This window comes from Pristiophorus japonicus, chromosome 18, assembly GCF_044704955.1.
Source record: "Pristiophorus japonicus isolate sPriJap1 chromosome 18, sPriJap1.hap1, whole genome shotgun sequence".
Lineage (NCBI taxonomy): Eukaryota > Metazoa > Chordata > Chondrichthyes > Pristiophoridae > Pristiophorus > Pristiophorus japonicus.
Genome location: NC_091994.1, coordinates 5940485 through 5958584, shown reverse-complemented (window position 1 = coordinate 5958584; position 18100 = coordinate 5940485). Strand labels below are relative to the sequence as shown.

General features: G+C 46.6%; 1 protein-coding gene across 1 annotated transcript in view; it reads right to left on the bottom strand.

The window, feature by feature from the left end:
- The window catches only part of LOC139229123 (protein S100-A1-like), an 81658-nt gene extending 65463 nt beyond the window's left edge, over window positions 1-16195 (bottom strand). Inside the window, exon 1 of the mRNA XM_070860783.1 lies at window positions 16111-16195. Within this exon, the coding sequence (XP_070716884.1) occupies window positions 16111-16180 (70 nt within the window). The 5' untranslated portion in view covers window positions 16181-16195. The remainder of the gene's footprint in view (window positions 1-16110) is intronic.
- Window positions 16196-18100: the final 1905 nt, after the last annotated feature.

Sequence of the window (18100 nt, the reverse complement as noted above, 5' to 3'; positions counted from 1 at the left end):
ATATTTGCCTTTATTGGCCGAGGCATAGAATACAAGAGCAGGGAGGTTATGCTTGAACTGTATAAAACACTGGTTAGGCCGCAGCTAGAGTACTATGTGCAGTTCTGGTCACCACATTACAGGAAAGATGTGATTGCACTGGAGAGGGTACAGAGGAGATTTACGAGGATGTTGCCTGGACTGGAGAATTTTAGCTATGAGGAAAGATTGGATAGGCTGGGGTTGTTTTCTTTGGAACAGAGGGGGTTGAGGGGAGACCTTGGAGCAGAGAAGATTGAGAGGAGATTTGATCGAGGTGTTCAAAATCATGAGGGTCTGGACAGATTAGATAGAGAGAAACTGTTCCCATTGGTGGAAAGGTCGAGAACCAGGGCTATGGGGAAAGGGCGGGGGGAGTGGACTGGCTGAGGCACTCTTGCAGAGAGCCGGCACGGGCTTGACGGGCCGAATGGCCTCCTTCCGTGCTATAACCATTCGATGACTCTATGATTCTTTTCGCCGAGAGCATGCAGAAACCCAGCGCAGGCAGCGGAAGGAGCGTGCGGCAAACCTGTCCCACCCACCCCTTCCCTCAACGACTATCTGTCCCACCTGTGACAGGGACTGTGGTTCTCGTATTGGGCTGTTCAGCCACCTAAGGACTCATTTTTAGAGTGGAAGCAAGTCTTCCTCGATTCCGAGGGACTGCCTATGATGGTGGTAACGATCCACAGAGACTGACTGATCTGCTGAGAGCTAACAGCATTTCTTGTTTTTGTTGTTTGTGAGAGTTGTTTTGTATATCATTGTTTATCTTATCTTTTATATATTCTCGAATTGGACGGAAGTAACATGTCGGTTCTGCGCTGGGGCTTCAACTATTCACTATATTTATTATCATAGCGAGAAGGAGGAATCCAAAGAAAATCCTTATTAGTCAGCAAATTGTGTTAGGAAAATTGATGGGATTGAAGGCCGATAAATCCTCAGGGCCTGATAGTCTGCATCCTAGAGTACTTAAGGAAGTGGCCCTAGAAATAGTGGATGCATTGGTGGACATTTTCCAACATTCTATAGACCCTGGATCAATTCCTCTCGATTGGAGGGTAGCTAATGTAACCCCACTTTTTAAAAAAGGAGGGAGAGAGAAAACAGGGAATTATAGACCAGTCAGCCTGACAGTGGTGGTGGGGAAAATGTTGGAATCAATTATTAAAGATGTAATAGCAGCGCATTTGGAAAGCAGTGACAGGATCGGTCCAAGTCAGCATGGATTTATGAAAGGGAAATCATGCTTGACAAACCTTCTAGAATTTTTTGAGGATGTAACTAGTAGAATGGACAAGGGGGAGACAGTGGATGTGGTGTATTTAGACTTTCAAAAGGCTTTTGACAAGGTCCCACACAAGAGATTAGTGTGCAAAATTAAAGCACATGGTATTGGGGATAATGTACTGACGTGGATAGAGAACTGGTTGGCAGACAGGAAGCAAAGAGTAGGAATAAACGGGTCCTTTTCAGAATGGCAGGCAGTGACTAGTGGGGTACTGCAAGGTTCAGTGCTGGGACCCCAGCTATTTACAATATACATTAATGATTTGGACAAAGTAATTGAATGTAATATCTCCAAGTTTTCAGATGACACTAAGCTGGGTGGCAGTGTGAGCTGTGAGGAGGATGCTAAGAGGCTGCAGGGTGACTTGGACAGGTTAGCTGAGTGAGCAAACATAGAAACATATAAAATAGGTGCAGGAGTAGGCCATTCGGCCCTTCGAGCCTGCACCGCCATTCAATGAGTTCATGGCTGAACATGCAACTTCAGTACCCCATTCCTGCTTTCTCGCCATACCCCTTGATCCCCCTAATAGTAAGGACTACATCTAACTCCTTTTTGAATATATTTAGTGAATTGGCCTCAACAACTTGCTGTGGTAGAGAATTCCACAGGTTCACCACTCTCTGGGTGAAGAAGTTTCTCCTCATCTCGGTCCTAAATGACTTACCCCTTATCCTTAGACTGTGACCCCTGGTTCTGCACTTCCCCAACATTGGGAACATTCTTCCTACATCTAACCTGTCTAAACCCGTCAGAATTTTAAACATTTCTATGAGATCCCCTCTCATTCTTCTGAACTCCAGTGAATACAAGCCCAGTTGATCCAGTCTTTCTTGATATGTCAGTCCCGCCATCCCGGGAATCAGTCTGGTGAACCTTCGCTGCACTCCCTCAATAGCAAGAATGTCCTTCCTCAAGTTAGGAGACCAAAACTGTACACAATACTCCAGGTGTGGCCTCACCAAGGCCCTGTACAACTGTAGTAACACCTCCCTGCCCCTGTACTCAAATCCCCTCGCTATGAAGGCCAACATGCCATTTGCTTTCTTAACCGCCTGCTGTATCTGCATGCCAACCTTCAATGACTGATGTACCATGACACCTAGGTCTCATTGCTAATCTGTCACCATTCAGATAATAGTGTGTCTCTCTGTTTTTACCACCAAAGTGGATAACCTCACATTTATCCACATTATACTTCATCTGCCATGCATTTGCCCACTCACCTAACCTATCCAAGTCACTCTGCAGCCTCATAGCATCCTCCTCGCAGCTCACACTGCCACCCAACTTAGTGTCATCCGCAAATTTGGAGATACTACATTTAATCCCCTCGTCTAGATCATTAATGTACAATGTAAACAGCTGGGGCCCCAGCACAGAACCTTGCGGTACCCCACTAGTCACTGCCTGCCATTCTGAAAAGCACCCATTTACTCCTACTCTTTGCCAACCAGTTCTCAATCCACGTCAGCACACTACCCCCAATCTCATGTGCTTTAACTTTGAACATTAATCTCTTGTGTGGGACCGTGTTGAAAGCCTTCTGAAAGTCCAAATACACCACATCAACTGGTTCTCCCTTGTCCACTCTACTGGAAACATCCTCAAAAAATTTCAGAAGATTTGTCAAGAATGATTTCCCTTTCACAAATCCATGCTGATTTGGACCTATCATGTCACCTCTTTCCAAATGCGCTGCTATGACATCCTTAATAATTGATTCCATCATTTTACCCACTACCGATGTCAGGCTGACCGGTCTATAATTCCTTGTTTTCTCTCTCCCTCCTTTTTTAAAAAGTGGGGTTACCCTCCACTCCATAGGAATTGATCCAGAATCTATGGAATGTTGGAAAATGACTGTCAATGCATCCGCTATTTCCAAGGCCACCTCCTGAAGTACTCTGGGATGCAGACCATCAGGCCCTGGGGATTTATCGGCCTTCAATCCCATCAATTTCCCCAACACAATTTCCAGACTAATAAGGATTTCCCTCAGTTCCTCCTTCTTACTAGACCCTCTGACCCTTCTTATATCCGGAAGGTTGTTTGTGTCCTCCTTAGTGAATACCGAACCAAAGTACTTGTTCAATTGGTCTGCCATTTCTTTGTTCCCTGTTATGACTTCCCCTGATTCTGACTGCAGGGGACCTATGTTTGTCTTTACTAACCTTTTTCTCTTTACATATCTATAGAAACTTTTGCAGTCCGTCTTAATGTTCCCTGCAAGCTTCCTCTCGTACTCTATTTTCCCTGCCCTAATCAAACCCTTTGTCCTCCTCTGCTGAATTCTAAATTTCTCCCAGTCCCCGGGTTCACTGCTATTTCTGGCCAATTTGTATGCCACTTCCTTGGCTTTAATACTATCCCTGATTTCCCTTGATAGCCACGGTTGAGCCACCTTCCTTTTTTTATTTTTACGCCAGACAGGGATGTTCAATTGTTGTAGTTCATCCATGCGATCTCTAAATGTCTGCCATTGCCCATCCACTGTCAACCCCTTAAGTATCATTTGCCAATCTATCCTAGCCAATTCACGCCTCATACCTTCAAAGTTACCCTTCTTTAAGTTCTGGACCATGGTCTCTGAATTAACTGTTTCATTCTCCATCCTAATGTAGAATTCCACCATATTATGGTCACTCTTCCCCAAGGGGCCTCGCACATCGAGATTGCTAATTAATCCTCTCTCATTACAGAACACCCAGTCTAAGATGGCCTCCTCCCTAGTTGGTTCCTCGACATATTGGTCTAGAAAACTATCCCTTATGCACTCCAGGAAATCCTCCTTCACCGTATTGCTTCCAGTTTGGTTAGCCCAATCGATATGCATATTAAAGTCACCCATGATAACTGCTGCACCTTTATTGCATGCACCCCTAATTTCCAGTTTGATGCCCTCCCCAACATCACTACTACTGTTTGGAGGTCTGTACACAACTCCCACTAACGTTTTTTGCCCTTTGGTGTTCTGCAGCTCTACCCATATAGATTCCACATCATCCAAGCTAATGTCCTTCCTAACTATTGCATTAATCTCCTCTTTCACCAGCAATGCTACCCCACCTCCTTTTCCTTTTATTCTATCCTTCCCTTGTTGAATACCCTTGGATGTTGAGTGGCAGATGCGGTATAATGTAGATAAATGTGAGGTTATCCACTTTGCTGGTAAAAACAGAAAGGCAGATTATTATCTGAATGGTGACAGATTAGTAAAAGGGGAGGTGCAATGTGACCTGGGTGTCATGGTGCATCAATCATTGAAAGTTGGCATACAGGTACAGCAGGTGGCGAAGAAGGCTAATGGCATGTTGGCCTTCATAGCGAGAGGATTTGAATATAGGAGCAGGGAGGTCTTACTACAGTTCTACAAGGCCTTGGTGAGGCCACACCTTGAATACAGTTTTGGTCTCCTCATCTGAGGAAGGACATTCTTGCTATTGAGGGAGTGCAGCGAAGGTTCACCAGACTGATTCCCGGGATGACAGGACTGGCATATGAAGAAAGACTGGATCGACTAGGCTTATATTCACTGGAATTTAGAAGAATGAGAGGGGATCTCATAGAAACATATAAAATTCTGACGGGATTGGACAGGTTAGATGCAGGAAGAATGTTACCGATGTTGGGGAAGTCCAGAACCAGGGGTCACAGTCTAAGGATAAGGGGTAAGCCATTTAGGACCGAGATGAGGAGAAACCTCTTCACTCAGAGAATTGTGAACCTGTGGAATTCTCTACCGCAGAAAGTTGTTGATGCCAGTTCGTTAGATATATTCAAAAGGGAGTTAGATGTGGCCCTTATGATTAAAGGGATCAAGGGGTATGGAGAGAAAGCAGGAATGGGGTACTGAAGTTGCATGATCAGCCATGATCATATTGAATGGTGGTGCAGGCTCGAAGGGCCGAATGGCCTGCTCCTGCACCTATTTTCTATGTTTCTATGTTTCTATCATCATCATCATAGGCAGCCCCTCGGAATCGAGGAAGACTTGCTTCCACTCTTAAAATGAGTCCTTAGGTAGTTGAACAGTCCAATACAAGAACCACAGTCTCTGTTTTTGTGTTCCTAACACAGATGAGGCTGCACATAGGGAGGTTAAAGTAACAGTGGCCTCAGTCTTTGATAAGACACTCCAGAGTGAGGAACAGGCCTTAGGGGCCGGCTTATATACAGTGCTCCCAAGGGATGCTGGGATCCCTTGGGACTTCAGGGGATGAGCTCCCTGGTGGCGGAACATGGGAGTGCATGCTTTACAGATGCACAACATCTGTCACAGGTGGGACAGATAGTCGTTGAGGGAAGAGGAGGGTGGGACTGGTTTGCCGCACGCTCTTTCCGCTGCCTGCGCTTGATTTCTGCATGCTCTCGGCAACGAGCCTCGAGGTGCTCAGCGCCCTCCCGGATGCACTTTCTCCACTTAGGGCGGTCTTTGGCCAGGGACTCCCAGGTGTCAGTGAGGTTGTTGCACTTTATCAGGGAAGCTTTGAGGGTGTCCTTGTAATGTTTCCGCTGCCCACCTTTGGCTCGTTTGCCGTGAAGGAGTTCTGAGTAGAGCGCTTGCTTTGGGAGTCTCGTGTCTGGCATGCGAACAATTATTAATGAGTTCGATAACACACTAGAAAGCCAGATATCCAAGTTTGCCAATGGCACAGAGATTGGTGGTACAGTCAGTATTGCAGATGGGAGCGTAACATTACAAAGGGACATCGACAGATTAGTGAGTGTGTGAGACTGGGACAGCACAAGCAAGTGTGAGGTCATCCACTTTGGACCAAAAAGGTGCGATCCGAGTATTATTTAAATGGTGAAAAGCTGTGAGCAATGGTGGTCCCGAGAGCTCGAGGTGTCCGTGTACACAGATCATTCGAATGTAGTGGCCAGGCACATAAAATAATCAGAAAGGCTGATGGATTGTTAGCCTTTATAACCAGGGGGCTGGTATATAATGGGGAGGATGTTCTGCTACAGCGATACAAAGCCCTGGTTAGACCACATCTGGAGCACTGTGTACGGTTCTGGGCCCTGTACTGTAGGAAGGATATACTGGCCTTGGGAGCAGCGTAGATTCACCAGAATGTTACCTGCGCTCCAAGGGTTAGACTATGAGGAGAGATTACATAAGCCAGGCTTGTATTCCCTGGGATGTAGAAGGTTAAGGGGTGCTTTGATTGCGTTTTTTAGGATTCTGAAAGGAATTGATTGGCTAGACCGAGAAACTGTTTCTGCTGGTGGGGGAGTCTGGGGCAAGGGGTCATGGCCTTAAAATCAGAGCCAGGCTGTTCAGGAGAGAATCGGAAACACTTCTTAACACAGAGGGTGGTAGCAGTGTCGAACTCGCTCCCACAAATAGTCACGTTCTGATAGAGTGAGGGAGCAGGAGCAGGGAGGGGCTGATTTTCCCACTCCTTTCCCATGTAAACAGGCCATTCCACACATGTAAACACACCATTCCACACATGTAAACAGGCCATTCCACACGTGTAAACACACCATTCCACACATGTAAACAGGCCATTCCACACATGTAAACACACCATTCCACACGTGTAAACAGACCATTCCACACGTGTAAACACACCATTCCACACATGTAAACAGGCCATTCCACACGTGTAAACACACCATTCCACACATGTAAACAGGCCATTCCACACGTGTAAACCCACCATTCCACACGTATAAACATGCCATTCATAGAAACATAGAAATTTACAGCGCAGAAGGAGGCCATTTTGGCCCATCGTGTCTGTGCCGGCCGACAAAGAGCCGCACGGCCCTCGGTTAGCATATAAACCTACGAACAATGAACAATGGAAAGGTATAAAGCGTCCGGCCCAACCAGTTCGCCCCACACAACTGCGTTACCCCCTGCATCGCAACCTTCTACACTCCACCCCAACCAGAGTCATGCGATCTCCTGGGAGAGGGAAAAAACCAGATAAAAACCCAGGCCAATTGGGGAAAAAAATCTGGGAAGATTCCTCTTCGACCCACCCAGGCGATCAAAACTAGTCCAGGAGCCCACTCTGGCCGTATTAGATTCCCTAAAGTACTTACCATTGTATCTGCGCCAGTCAACAAGAGGTTATCCTGTCTAATCCCACTTACCAGCTCTAGGTCCATAACCCTGCAGGTTGCGGCACTTCAAGTGCCCATCCAAGCACCTTTTAAATGTGGTGGGGGTTTCTGCCTCTACAACCCTTCCAGGCAGTGAGTTCCAGACCCCCACAACCCTCTGTGAAGAAGCTTCCCCTCAATTCCCCTCTAATCCTTCCACCAACCACCTCAAACCTATGTCCCCTCGTAATTGACCCCTCCACCAAGGGAACTAGGCCCTTGTGCTATCCACTATATCCAGGCTGCTCAAAATTTTATACACCTCAATGAGGTCTCCCCTCAGCCTCCTCTGTTCCAAGGAGAACAAACCCAGCCTATCCAATCTGTCCTCGTAGCTAAGATTCTCCATTCCAGGCAGCATTCTAGTAAATCTCCTCTGCACCCTCGCTAGTGCAATCACGTCCTTCCTGTAATATGGCGACCAGCACTGCACGCAGTATTCCAGCTGTGACCAAACCAGTGTATTATATAATTTAAGCATAACCTCCCTGCTCTTATATTCTATGCCTCAGCCAATAAAGGCAAGCATTCCGTATGCCTTCTTAACCACCTTAACCACCTGGCCTGCTACTTTTAGGGATCTGTGGACAAGCACTCCAAGGTCCCTTTGTTCATCTACACCTCTAAATGGCCTACCGTTTAATGTATATACCCTTTCCTTATTAGCCCTCCCAAAGTGCATTACCTCACACTTCTCTGAATTAAATTCCATTTGCCACTGTTCTGCCCACCTGACCAGTAGATTGATATCCTCCTGCAGTCGATGACTTTCCTCTTCATTATCAACCACACAGCCAGCTTTTTAATCATACCCCCTATATTCAAATCTAGATCATTGATGTACACCACAAAAAGCAAGGGACCCAGTACTGAGCCCTGTGGAACCCCACTGGAAACAGACTTCCAGTCACAAAAACATCCATCAACCATTACCCTTTGCTTCCTAACTCGAAGCCAATTTTGGATCCAACTTGCCACTTTGCCCTGGATCCCATGGGCTTTAACCTTCGTGACCAGTCTGCCATGTGGGACCTTATCAAAAGCTTTTCTAAAGTCCACTACGTACACTACATCATACACACTACCCTCATCGACCCTCCTGGTTACCTCTTCGAAAAATTCAATCAGGTTAGTCAAACACGATCTTCCCTTAACAAATCTGTGCTGACTGTCCCTAATTAATCCTTTCCTTTCTAAATGTAGATTTATCCTGTCCTTCAGGACTTTTTCTGATAATTTTCCCACCACTGAGATTAGGCTGACAGGCCTGTAATTACTCGGTCTATCCCTTTCTCCTTTCTTAAACAAGGGTACCACATTAGAATCCTCCAGTCCTCTGGCACCATGCCTGAATCCAAAGAGGACTGGAAAATGATGGTCAAGGCCTCTGCTATTTCCTCTTTTGCTTCACTCAATAGCCTGGGATGCATTTCATCTGGGCCTGGGGTCTTATCCACTTTCAAAGCTACTGAACCCCTTAATACCTCCTCTCTCACTATGTTTATTTCATTCAGAATTTCACACTCTCCTCGATAGCAGTATCTGCATTGCCCCTTTCCTTTGTGAAAACAGGCGCAAAGTATTCATTAAAAACCTTACCAACATCTTCCGCCTCCACACACAGATTACCCTCATGGTCTCTAATAGGCTCTACTCTTTCTTTAGTTATCCTCGCTTTGAATATATTTATAGAACATCTTTGGGTTTTTCCTTGATTTTACTAGCCAAGAATTTTTCATGCTCTCTCTTAGCATTCCTAATATCCTTTTTAATTTCACCTCTGAACTTTCTATATTCCGCCAAAGATTCTATAGTATTTAGATGTCGGTAAATGGCATAAGCATCCCTTTTTCTCTTAATCCTCTCCTATAAGTCCCGAGACATCCAGGGGCCTCTAGAATTGTTATTCCCACCCTTTTTCTTTGTTTGGCCTGAGCCCTCCGGATCTCCTCCTTGAATGCCTCCCACTGTTCTGACACTGATTTACCATCAAGTAGCTGTTTCCAGTCCACTATGGCCAAATCACTTCTCAACTTAGCAAAGTTAGCTTTACTCCAGTTTGGGACTTTTATTCCTGTCTATCTTTGTCCTTATCCATAACTACCTTGAATCTGACTGAATTATGGTCATTGGCACCCAAATGTTCTCCCACCTAAGAACTCATGTTACGAGTGGAAGCAAGTCTTCCTCGATTCCGAGGGATTGCCTATGATGATGGCTCTCCCACTGATACCCCTTCCACCTGCCCAGCTTCATTCCCCAAAACTAAATCCAGAACTGCCCCCTCCTGTGTTGGGCTTGTACATACTGATTAAAAAAGTTCCCTTGTGTATTTTAGGAATTCCGCACCCTCTATACCCTTCACACTATATTTGTCCCAATCAATATTAGGATAGTTGAAATCTCCCACTATTACTAAACCTATAGTTTTTGGACTTCACAGAAATTTGCCCACATATTTGCTCTCCTATCTCCCTCCCACTGTTTGGGGGTCGATAATACACTCCTAGGAGTGTGATTGCCCCTTTTTTAATTTGCAGTTCAATCCATATGGCCTCATTTGATGATCCCTCTAACATATCAGCCCTCCTCACAGCTGTAATAGTTTCTTTAATCAATACCGCGACCCCCCCCCCCCGCCCCTTTCACACCCTCTCTGTCTTGTCTAAAATCCTGTAAACGGAATATTGAGCTGCCAAACCTGCCCCTCTTTCAGCCATGTCTCTATAATGGCTATGACGTCATATTCCCAAGTGTCTACCTGTGCTCTCAACTCATCCGCCTTATTCGCTATACTCCTTGCTTTAAAGTATATACCATTCAGCACAGGAAGACATCCTTGTTTACTACTTATTAATCCTTGTTTCCTCTGTCTTACAGATTAACTTTCTATATTCTTGCTTTCCAATTTCAGCTTTACTTCTTTCCCTATTCAGTTTGTTCTCGGGTTCTCAGCCCCCTGCCCACGTGTAAACACGCCATTCCACACGTGTAAACACACCATTCCACATGTCTAAACACGCTATTCCATATGAGTAAATAGGCTATTACACACATGGAAACACACCATTCCACATGTGTAAACACGCCATTCCACACGTGTAAACACACCATTCCACACATGTAAACACACCATTCCACATGTCTAAACACGCCATTCCACACATGTAAACACACCATTGCACACATGTAAACACACCATTGCACACATGTAAATACACCATTCCACACATGTAAACACACCATTCCACACGTGTAAACACACCATTCCACATGAGTAAATAGGCCATTACACATGTGGAAACACATCATTCCATTCCACACGTGTAAACGCACTATTCCACACATGTTAACATGCCATTCCACACGTGTAAACACACCATTGCACATGTGTAAACACGCCATTCCACACGTGGAAACCATTTCACACGTGGAAACATGCCATTGCTTATCTAAGGGTTAAGTCATGGCAGGAGAGCTCGGTCACGTGTTATGCTCCTCCTGTACCATGTGGGAACTCAGGGACGACACCAGTCTTCCTGACGGACCGTGTTGCGGAGTTGGAGCTGAGGGTGGATTCACTCTGGAGCATCCACGATGCTGAGAATGATGTGAGTAGCACGTGTAGCGAGTTGGTTGTACCGCAGGGAAAGGGTCCACAGCCAGATAGGGAATGGAAGACCAGCAGGAAGAGCAGTGCAAGGAAGGTAGTGCAGGTGTCCCCTGTGGTCATCGCCCTGCAAAACAGATACACCGTTTTGGGTACTGTTGGGGGGGATGACTCATCAGGGGAGGGCAGCAGCAGCCAAGTTCATGGCACCGTGGCTGGCTCTGTTGCACAGGAGGGCAGGAAAAAGAGTGGGAGAGCGATAGTGATAGGGGATTCAATTGTAAGGGGAATAGATAGGCGTTTCTGTGCCCGCAACCGAGACTCCAGGATGGTATGTTGCCTCCCTGGTGCAAGGGTCAAGGATGTCTCGGAGCGGGTGCAGGACATTCTAAAAAGGGAGGGAGAACAGCCAGTTGTCGTGGTGCACATTGGTACCAACGACATAGGTAAAAAAAGGGATGAGGTCCTACGAAATGAATTTAAGGAGCTAGGAGCTAAATTAAAAAGTAGGACCTCAAAAGTAGTAATCTTGGGATTGCTACCAGTGCCACGTGCCAGTCAGAGTAGGAATCGCAGGATAGCGCAGATGAATACGTGGCTTGAGCAGTGGTGCAGCAGGGAGGGATTCAAATTCCTGGGGCATTGGAACCGGTTCTGGGGGAGGTGGGACCAGTACAAACCGGACGGTCTGCACCTGGGCAGGACCGGAACCAATGTCCTAGGGGGAGTGTTTGCTAGTGCTGTTGGGGAGGAGTTAAACTAATATGGCAGGGGGATGGGAACCAATGCAGGGAGACAGAGGGAAACAAAAAGGAGACAAAAGCAAAGGACAGAAAGGAGAATAGTAAAAGTGGAGAGCAGAGAAACCCAAGGCAAAGAACAAAAAGGGCCACTGTACAGCAAAATTCTAAAAGGATAAAGGGTGCTAAAAAAACCAAGCCTGAAGGCTTTGTGTCTTAATGCAAGGAGTATCCGTAATAAGGTGGATGAATTAACTGTGCAAATAGATGTTAACAAATATGATGTGATTGGGATTACAGAGACGTGGCTCCAGGATGATCAGGGCTGGGAACTCAACATCCAGGGGTATTCGACATTCAGGAAGGATAGAATAAAGGGAAAAGGAGGTGGGGTAGCATTGCTGGTTAAGGAGGAGATTAATGCAATAATTAGGAAGGACATTAGCTTGGATGATGTGGAATCTATATGGGTAGAGCTGCAGAACACCAAAGGGCAAAAAACGATAGTGGGAGTTGTGTACAGACCTCCAAACAGTAGTAGTGATGTTGGGGAGGGCATCAAACAGGAAATTAGGGGTGCATGCAATAAAGGTGCAGCAGTTATAATGGGTGACTTTAATATGCACATAGATTGGGCTAACCAAACTGGAAGCAATACGGTGGAGGAGGATTTCCTGCAGTGCATAAGGGATGGTTTTCTAGACCAATATGTCGAGGAACCAACTAGGGGGGAGGCCATCTTAGACTGGGTGTTATGTAATGAGAGAGGATTAATGAGCAATAACGTTGTGCGAGGTCCCTTGGGGAGGAGTGACCATAATATGGTGGAATTCTGCATTAGGATGGAGAATGAAACAGTAAATTCAGAGACCATGGTCCAGAACTTAAAGAAAGCTAACTTTGAAGGTATGAGGCGTGAATTGGCTAGGATAGATTGGCGAATGATACTTAAGGGGTTGACTGTGGATGGGCAATGGCAGACATTTAGAGACCGCATGGATGAACGACAACAATTGTACATTCCTGTCTGGCAAAGAATAAAAAAGGGAAGGTGGCTCAACCGTGGCTATCAAGGGAAATCAGGGATAGTATTAAAGCCAAGGAAGTGGCTTACAAATTGGCCAGAAATAGCAGCGAACCCGGGGACTGGGAGAAATTTAGAACTCAGCAGAGGAGGACAAAGGGTTTGATTAGGGCAGGGAAAATGGAGTACGAGAAGAAGCTTGCAATGAACATTAAGACGGATTGCAAAAGTTTCTATAGATATGTAAAGAGAAAAAGGTTAGTAAAGACAAACGTAGGTCCCCTGCAGTCAGAATCAGGGGAAGTCATAACGGGGAACAAAGAAATGGCGGACCAATTGAACAAGTACTTTGGTTCGGTATTCACTAAGGAGGACACATAGAAACATAGAAACATAGAAAATAGGTGCAGGAGTAGGCCATTCAGCCCTTCTAGCCTGCACCGCCATTCAATGAGTTCATGGCTGAACATGCAACTTCAGTACCCCATTCCTGCTTTCTCGCCATACCCCTTGATCCCCCTAGTAGTAAGGACTTCATCTAACTCCCTTTTGAATATATTTAGTGAATTGACCTCAACAACTTTCTGTGGTAGAGAATTCCACAGGTTCACCACTCTCTGGGTGAAGAAGTTTCTCCTCATCTCGGTCCTAAATGGCTTACCCCTTATCCTTAGACTGTGACCCCTGGTTCTGGACTTCCCCAACATTGGGAACATTCTTCCTGCATCTAACCTGTCTAAACCCGTCAGAATTTTAAACGTTTCTATGAGGTCCCCTCTCATTCTTCTGAACTCCAGTGAATACAAGTCCAGTTGATCCAGTCTTTCTTGATAGGTCAGTCCCACCATCCCGGGAATAGGTCTGGTGAATCTTCGCTGCACTCCCTCAATAGCAAGAATGTCCTTCCTCAAGTTAGGAGACCAAAACTGTGCACAATACTCCAGGTGTGGCCTCACCAAGGCCCTGTACAACTGTAGCAACAACAACCTTCCGGATATAAAAGGGTTCAGAGGATCTAGTAAGGAGGAGGAACTGAGGGAAATCTTTATTAGTCGGGAAATTGTGTTGGGGAAATTGATGGGATTGAAGGCCGATAAATCCCCAGGGCCTGATGGACTGCATCCCAGAGTACTTAAGGAGGTGGCCTTGGAAATAGCGGATGTTTTGACAGTCATTTTCCAACATTCCATTGACTCTGGATCAGTTCCTATCGAGTGGAGGGTAGCCAATGTAACCCCACTTTTTAAAAAAGGAGGGAGAGAGAAAACAAGGAATTATAGACCGGTCAGCCTGACATCAGTAGTGGGTAAAATGATGGAATCAATTATTAAGGATGTCATAGCAGCGCATTTGGAAAGAGGTGACATGATAGGTCCAAGTCAGCATGGATTTGTGAAAGGGAAATCATTCTTGACAAATCTTCTGGAATTTTTTGAGGATGTTTCCAGTAGAGTGGACAAGGGAGAACCAGTTGATGTGGTATATTTGGACTTTCAGAAGGCTTTCGACAAGGTCCCACACAAGAGATTAATGTGCAAAGTTAAAGCACATGGGATTGGGGGTAGTGTGCTGACATGGATTGAGAACTGTTGGCAGACAGGAAGCAAAGAGTAGGAGTAAATGGGTACTTTTCAGAATGGCAGGCAGTGACTAGTGGGGTACTGCAAGGTTCTGTGCTGGGGCCCCAGCTGTTTACACTGCACATTAATGATTTAGACGAGGGGATTAAATGTAGTATCTCCAAATTTGCGGATGACACTAAGTTGGGTGGCAGTGTGAGCTGCGAGGAGGATGCTATGATGCTATGCGACTTGGATAGGTTAGGTGATGGCATCGCAGATGAAGTATAATGTGGATAAATGTGAGGTGATCCACTTTGGCGGTAAAAACAGAGAGACAGACTATTATCTGAATGGTGACAGATTAGGAAAAGGGGAGGTGCAACGAGACCTGGGTGTCATGGTACATCAATTATTGAAGGTTGGCATGCAGGTACAGCAGGCGGTTAAGAAAGCAAATGGCATATTGGCCTTCATAGCGAGGGGATTTGAGTACAGGGGCAGGGAGGTGTTACTACAGTTGTACAGGGCCTTGGTGAGGCCAGACCTGGAGTATTGTGTACAGTTTTGGTCTCCTAACCTGAGGAAGGACATTCTTGCTATTGAGGGAGTGCAGCGAAGGTTCACCAGACTGATTCCTGGGATGGCGAGACTGACCTATCAAGGAAGACTGGATCAACTGGGCTTGTATTCACTGGAGTTCAGAAGAATGAGAGGGGACCTCATAGAAACGTTTAAAATTCTGATGGGTTTAGACAGGTTAGATGCAGGAAATATGTTCCCAATGTTGGGGAAGTCCAGAACCAGGGGTCACAGTCTAAGGATAAGGGTAAGCCATTTAGGACCGAGATGAGGAGAAACTTCTTCACCCAGAGAGTGGTGAACCTGTGGAATTCTCTACCAGAGAAAGTTGTTGAGACCAATTCACTAAATATATTCAAAAATGAGTTAGATGTAGTCCTTACTACTAGGGGGATCAAGGGGTATGGCGAGAAAGCAGGAAGGGGGTACTGAAGTTGCATGTTCAGCCATGAACTCATTGAATGGTGGTGCAGGCTCGAAGGGCCGAATGGCCTACTCCTGCCCTTATTTTCTATGTTTCTATGTTTCTATGTAAGTGGACCGGTGAGTGTGAGCTCCTGCTTTTCGGTGGAAAGCATCACAATGGTAACTTGCGTTCCTGGAACGCATGATCCGGCAGAGGTCAGAGGTCAGGGAGTGGGTCTGAATTCCCACCTTGACCCTGAGGCTCCGAGTTGCTGAGCTGGGCAGACCCAGGGCTCGGACTGGGACCGGTTTCGGTTCCACACTGCCTTCCCACAGTGAGTGTAAACTGCGCACCGTCACTTTACACACCATGAGAATTGTTTTCTAAACTCATTCCCTATTCTGATGAGTCAAGAATGGTGCCATTTGGTCGAGTAACGCTCTCTTAATAGTCATATATTTTTGCTAAAATCCTTCACCACCTGTGTTCACTTTAGTCACACACAGTCGTATGGTTGTGTCGCGAGGATAGAATATTCCAGACAGAATACTCTGGACAGAATACTCCAGACGGAATTATTAGGATTAAATACTTTGATGTTGACCTGTTGAAATTACCATTCTCCAGAATTAAAGGTTTGTTAATAGATAAGTTTCTGAATAGAAATTTTCTTTAGTTTACAGGAAAAAAGAGCAGAATTTTTTGCATTCAGTAAAAACAGATGTAGCTGTGAATGTAAAACCGTCGGTACCTTTAGTGGCGTAGCAGTTTATCCAACAACTGGCCAGGGCAAAGATTGTCAGCATCCACAGCGACTTCATTCTCAGTGTTGGGCGGCAGGCAGAATGAGAGCAATGAGCAGTGACTCAGACTGAGACCAGTCAGATTATCAGCACTGTGAGCTCTGGAAACCACAGCCCTACAACCACAGCCTTGCTCGCACAGCCTCGCCTCCCGCCCCTGCTCCCCCGTACCCCCCCCCTCACACACGCACACACAGGCTCACACACACACACAGGCTCGCTCACACACAGGGTCACACACAGGCTCACACACACACACACACACACACACACACACACACAGGCTCGCTCACACACAGGGTCACACACAGGCTCACACACACACACACACAGGCTCACACACACAGGCTCACACACAGGCTCACACACACACACACACACACACAGGCTCACACACACAGGGTCACACACAGGCTCACACACACACACACACACAGGCTCACACACACAGGCTCACACACAGGGTCTCACACACAGACTCACACACACACAGGCTCACACACACGCACAGGCTCATACACACAGGCTCACACACACACACAGGCTCACACACACAGGCTCACACACAGGGTCTCACACACAGACTCACACACACAGGCTCACACACACGCACAGGCTTACACACACAGGCTCACACACAGGGTCACACACACAGACTCACACACACACACAGGCTCACACACAGGGTCACACACACAGGCTCACACACACAGGCTCACACAGGGTCACACACACAGGCTCACACACACACAAGCTCACACACACACAGGCTCACACATACAGGCTCACACACAGGGTCACACACACAGAATCACACACATACATAGGCTCACACACACAGGCTCACACACAGGGTCACACACACAGACTCACACACACACACAGGCTCACACACACAGGCTCACAAACACACACACACACACACAGGTCTCACACACAGGCTCACACACACACACAGGCTCACACACCTGGTCACACACACAGACTCACACACACGCACAGGCTCACACACACACACACAGGGTCACACACACAGGCTCACACACACACACAGGCTCACACACACACACAGACTCACACACACACACACAGGGTCACACACACAGGCTCACACACACACACAGACTCACACACACACACACAGGGTCACACACACAGGCTCACACACACACACAGACTCACACACACACACAGGCTCACACACATACACAGGGTCACACACACAGGCTCACACACACAGACTCACACACATACAGGCTCACACACACGCACAGGCTCACACACACAGGCTCACACACAGGGTCACACACAGGCTCACACACAGGGTCACACACAGGGTCACACACAGGCTCACACACACACACAGCCTCGCCAGCAGCTGCAACTGGAGGTCACAACACAACCCATCAAACTCACAGGCAGCAGTGATGGCAGTGTGGGGCTGGGTGTCACACTGCACCTTATCATCCTCTCAAACCACACGCTTCACACCTATATATAACCTTCTGGTCATTGTCTGTGGAATCGGCTCGTTGGCCTAATTTCACACAGTCAGTATTTTAAAAAATTGATCTTGGGCCATCGCTGGTCCCCCAGAGGATATCAGCAGCCAATCACTGCGTGCGATGTGTGCTGGGGCCCAATGCTTACTTTTATTCCAATAGGTGAGGGAGTTATTATAAAAGCTGGCGTTAATGGACGCTGTTTAACATCAGCCCCTGTGTCGGACCATGACCTGCAGATAATCAGCGGGGTGCCTGTGGCAGGAGATCGGCACCAACGACCAAGCTGTGCAAATGGCAAAACATTGCACTGGAAGGTCAGGAAATCCCATGAAATTCTCCCTCATTTCCTCTTTATATCATGAGGTTTTATTACGGTAATATTGTGCAGCTGAGCATGCTTGAGTCCCAAACCAGGAATAAATCAAAGATCCCC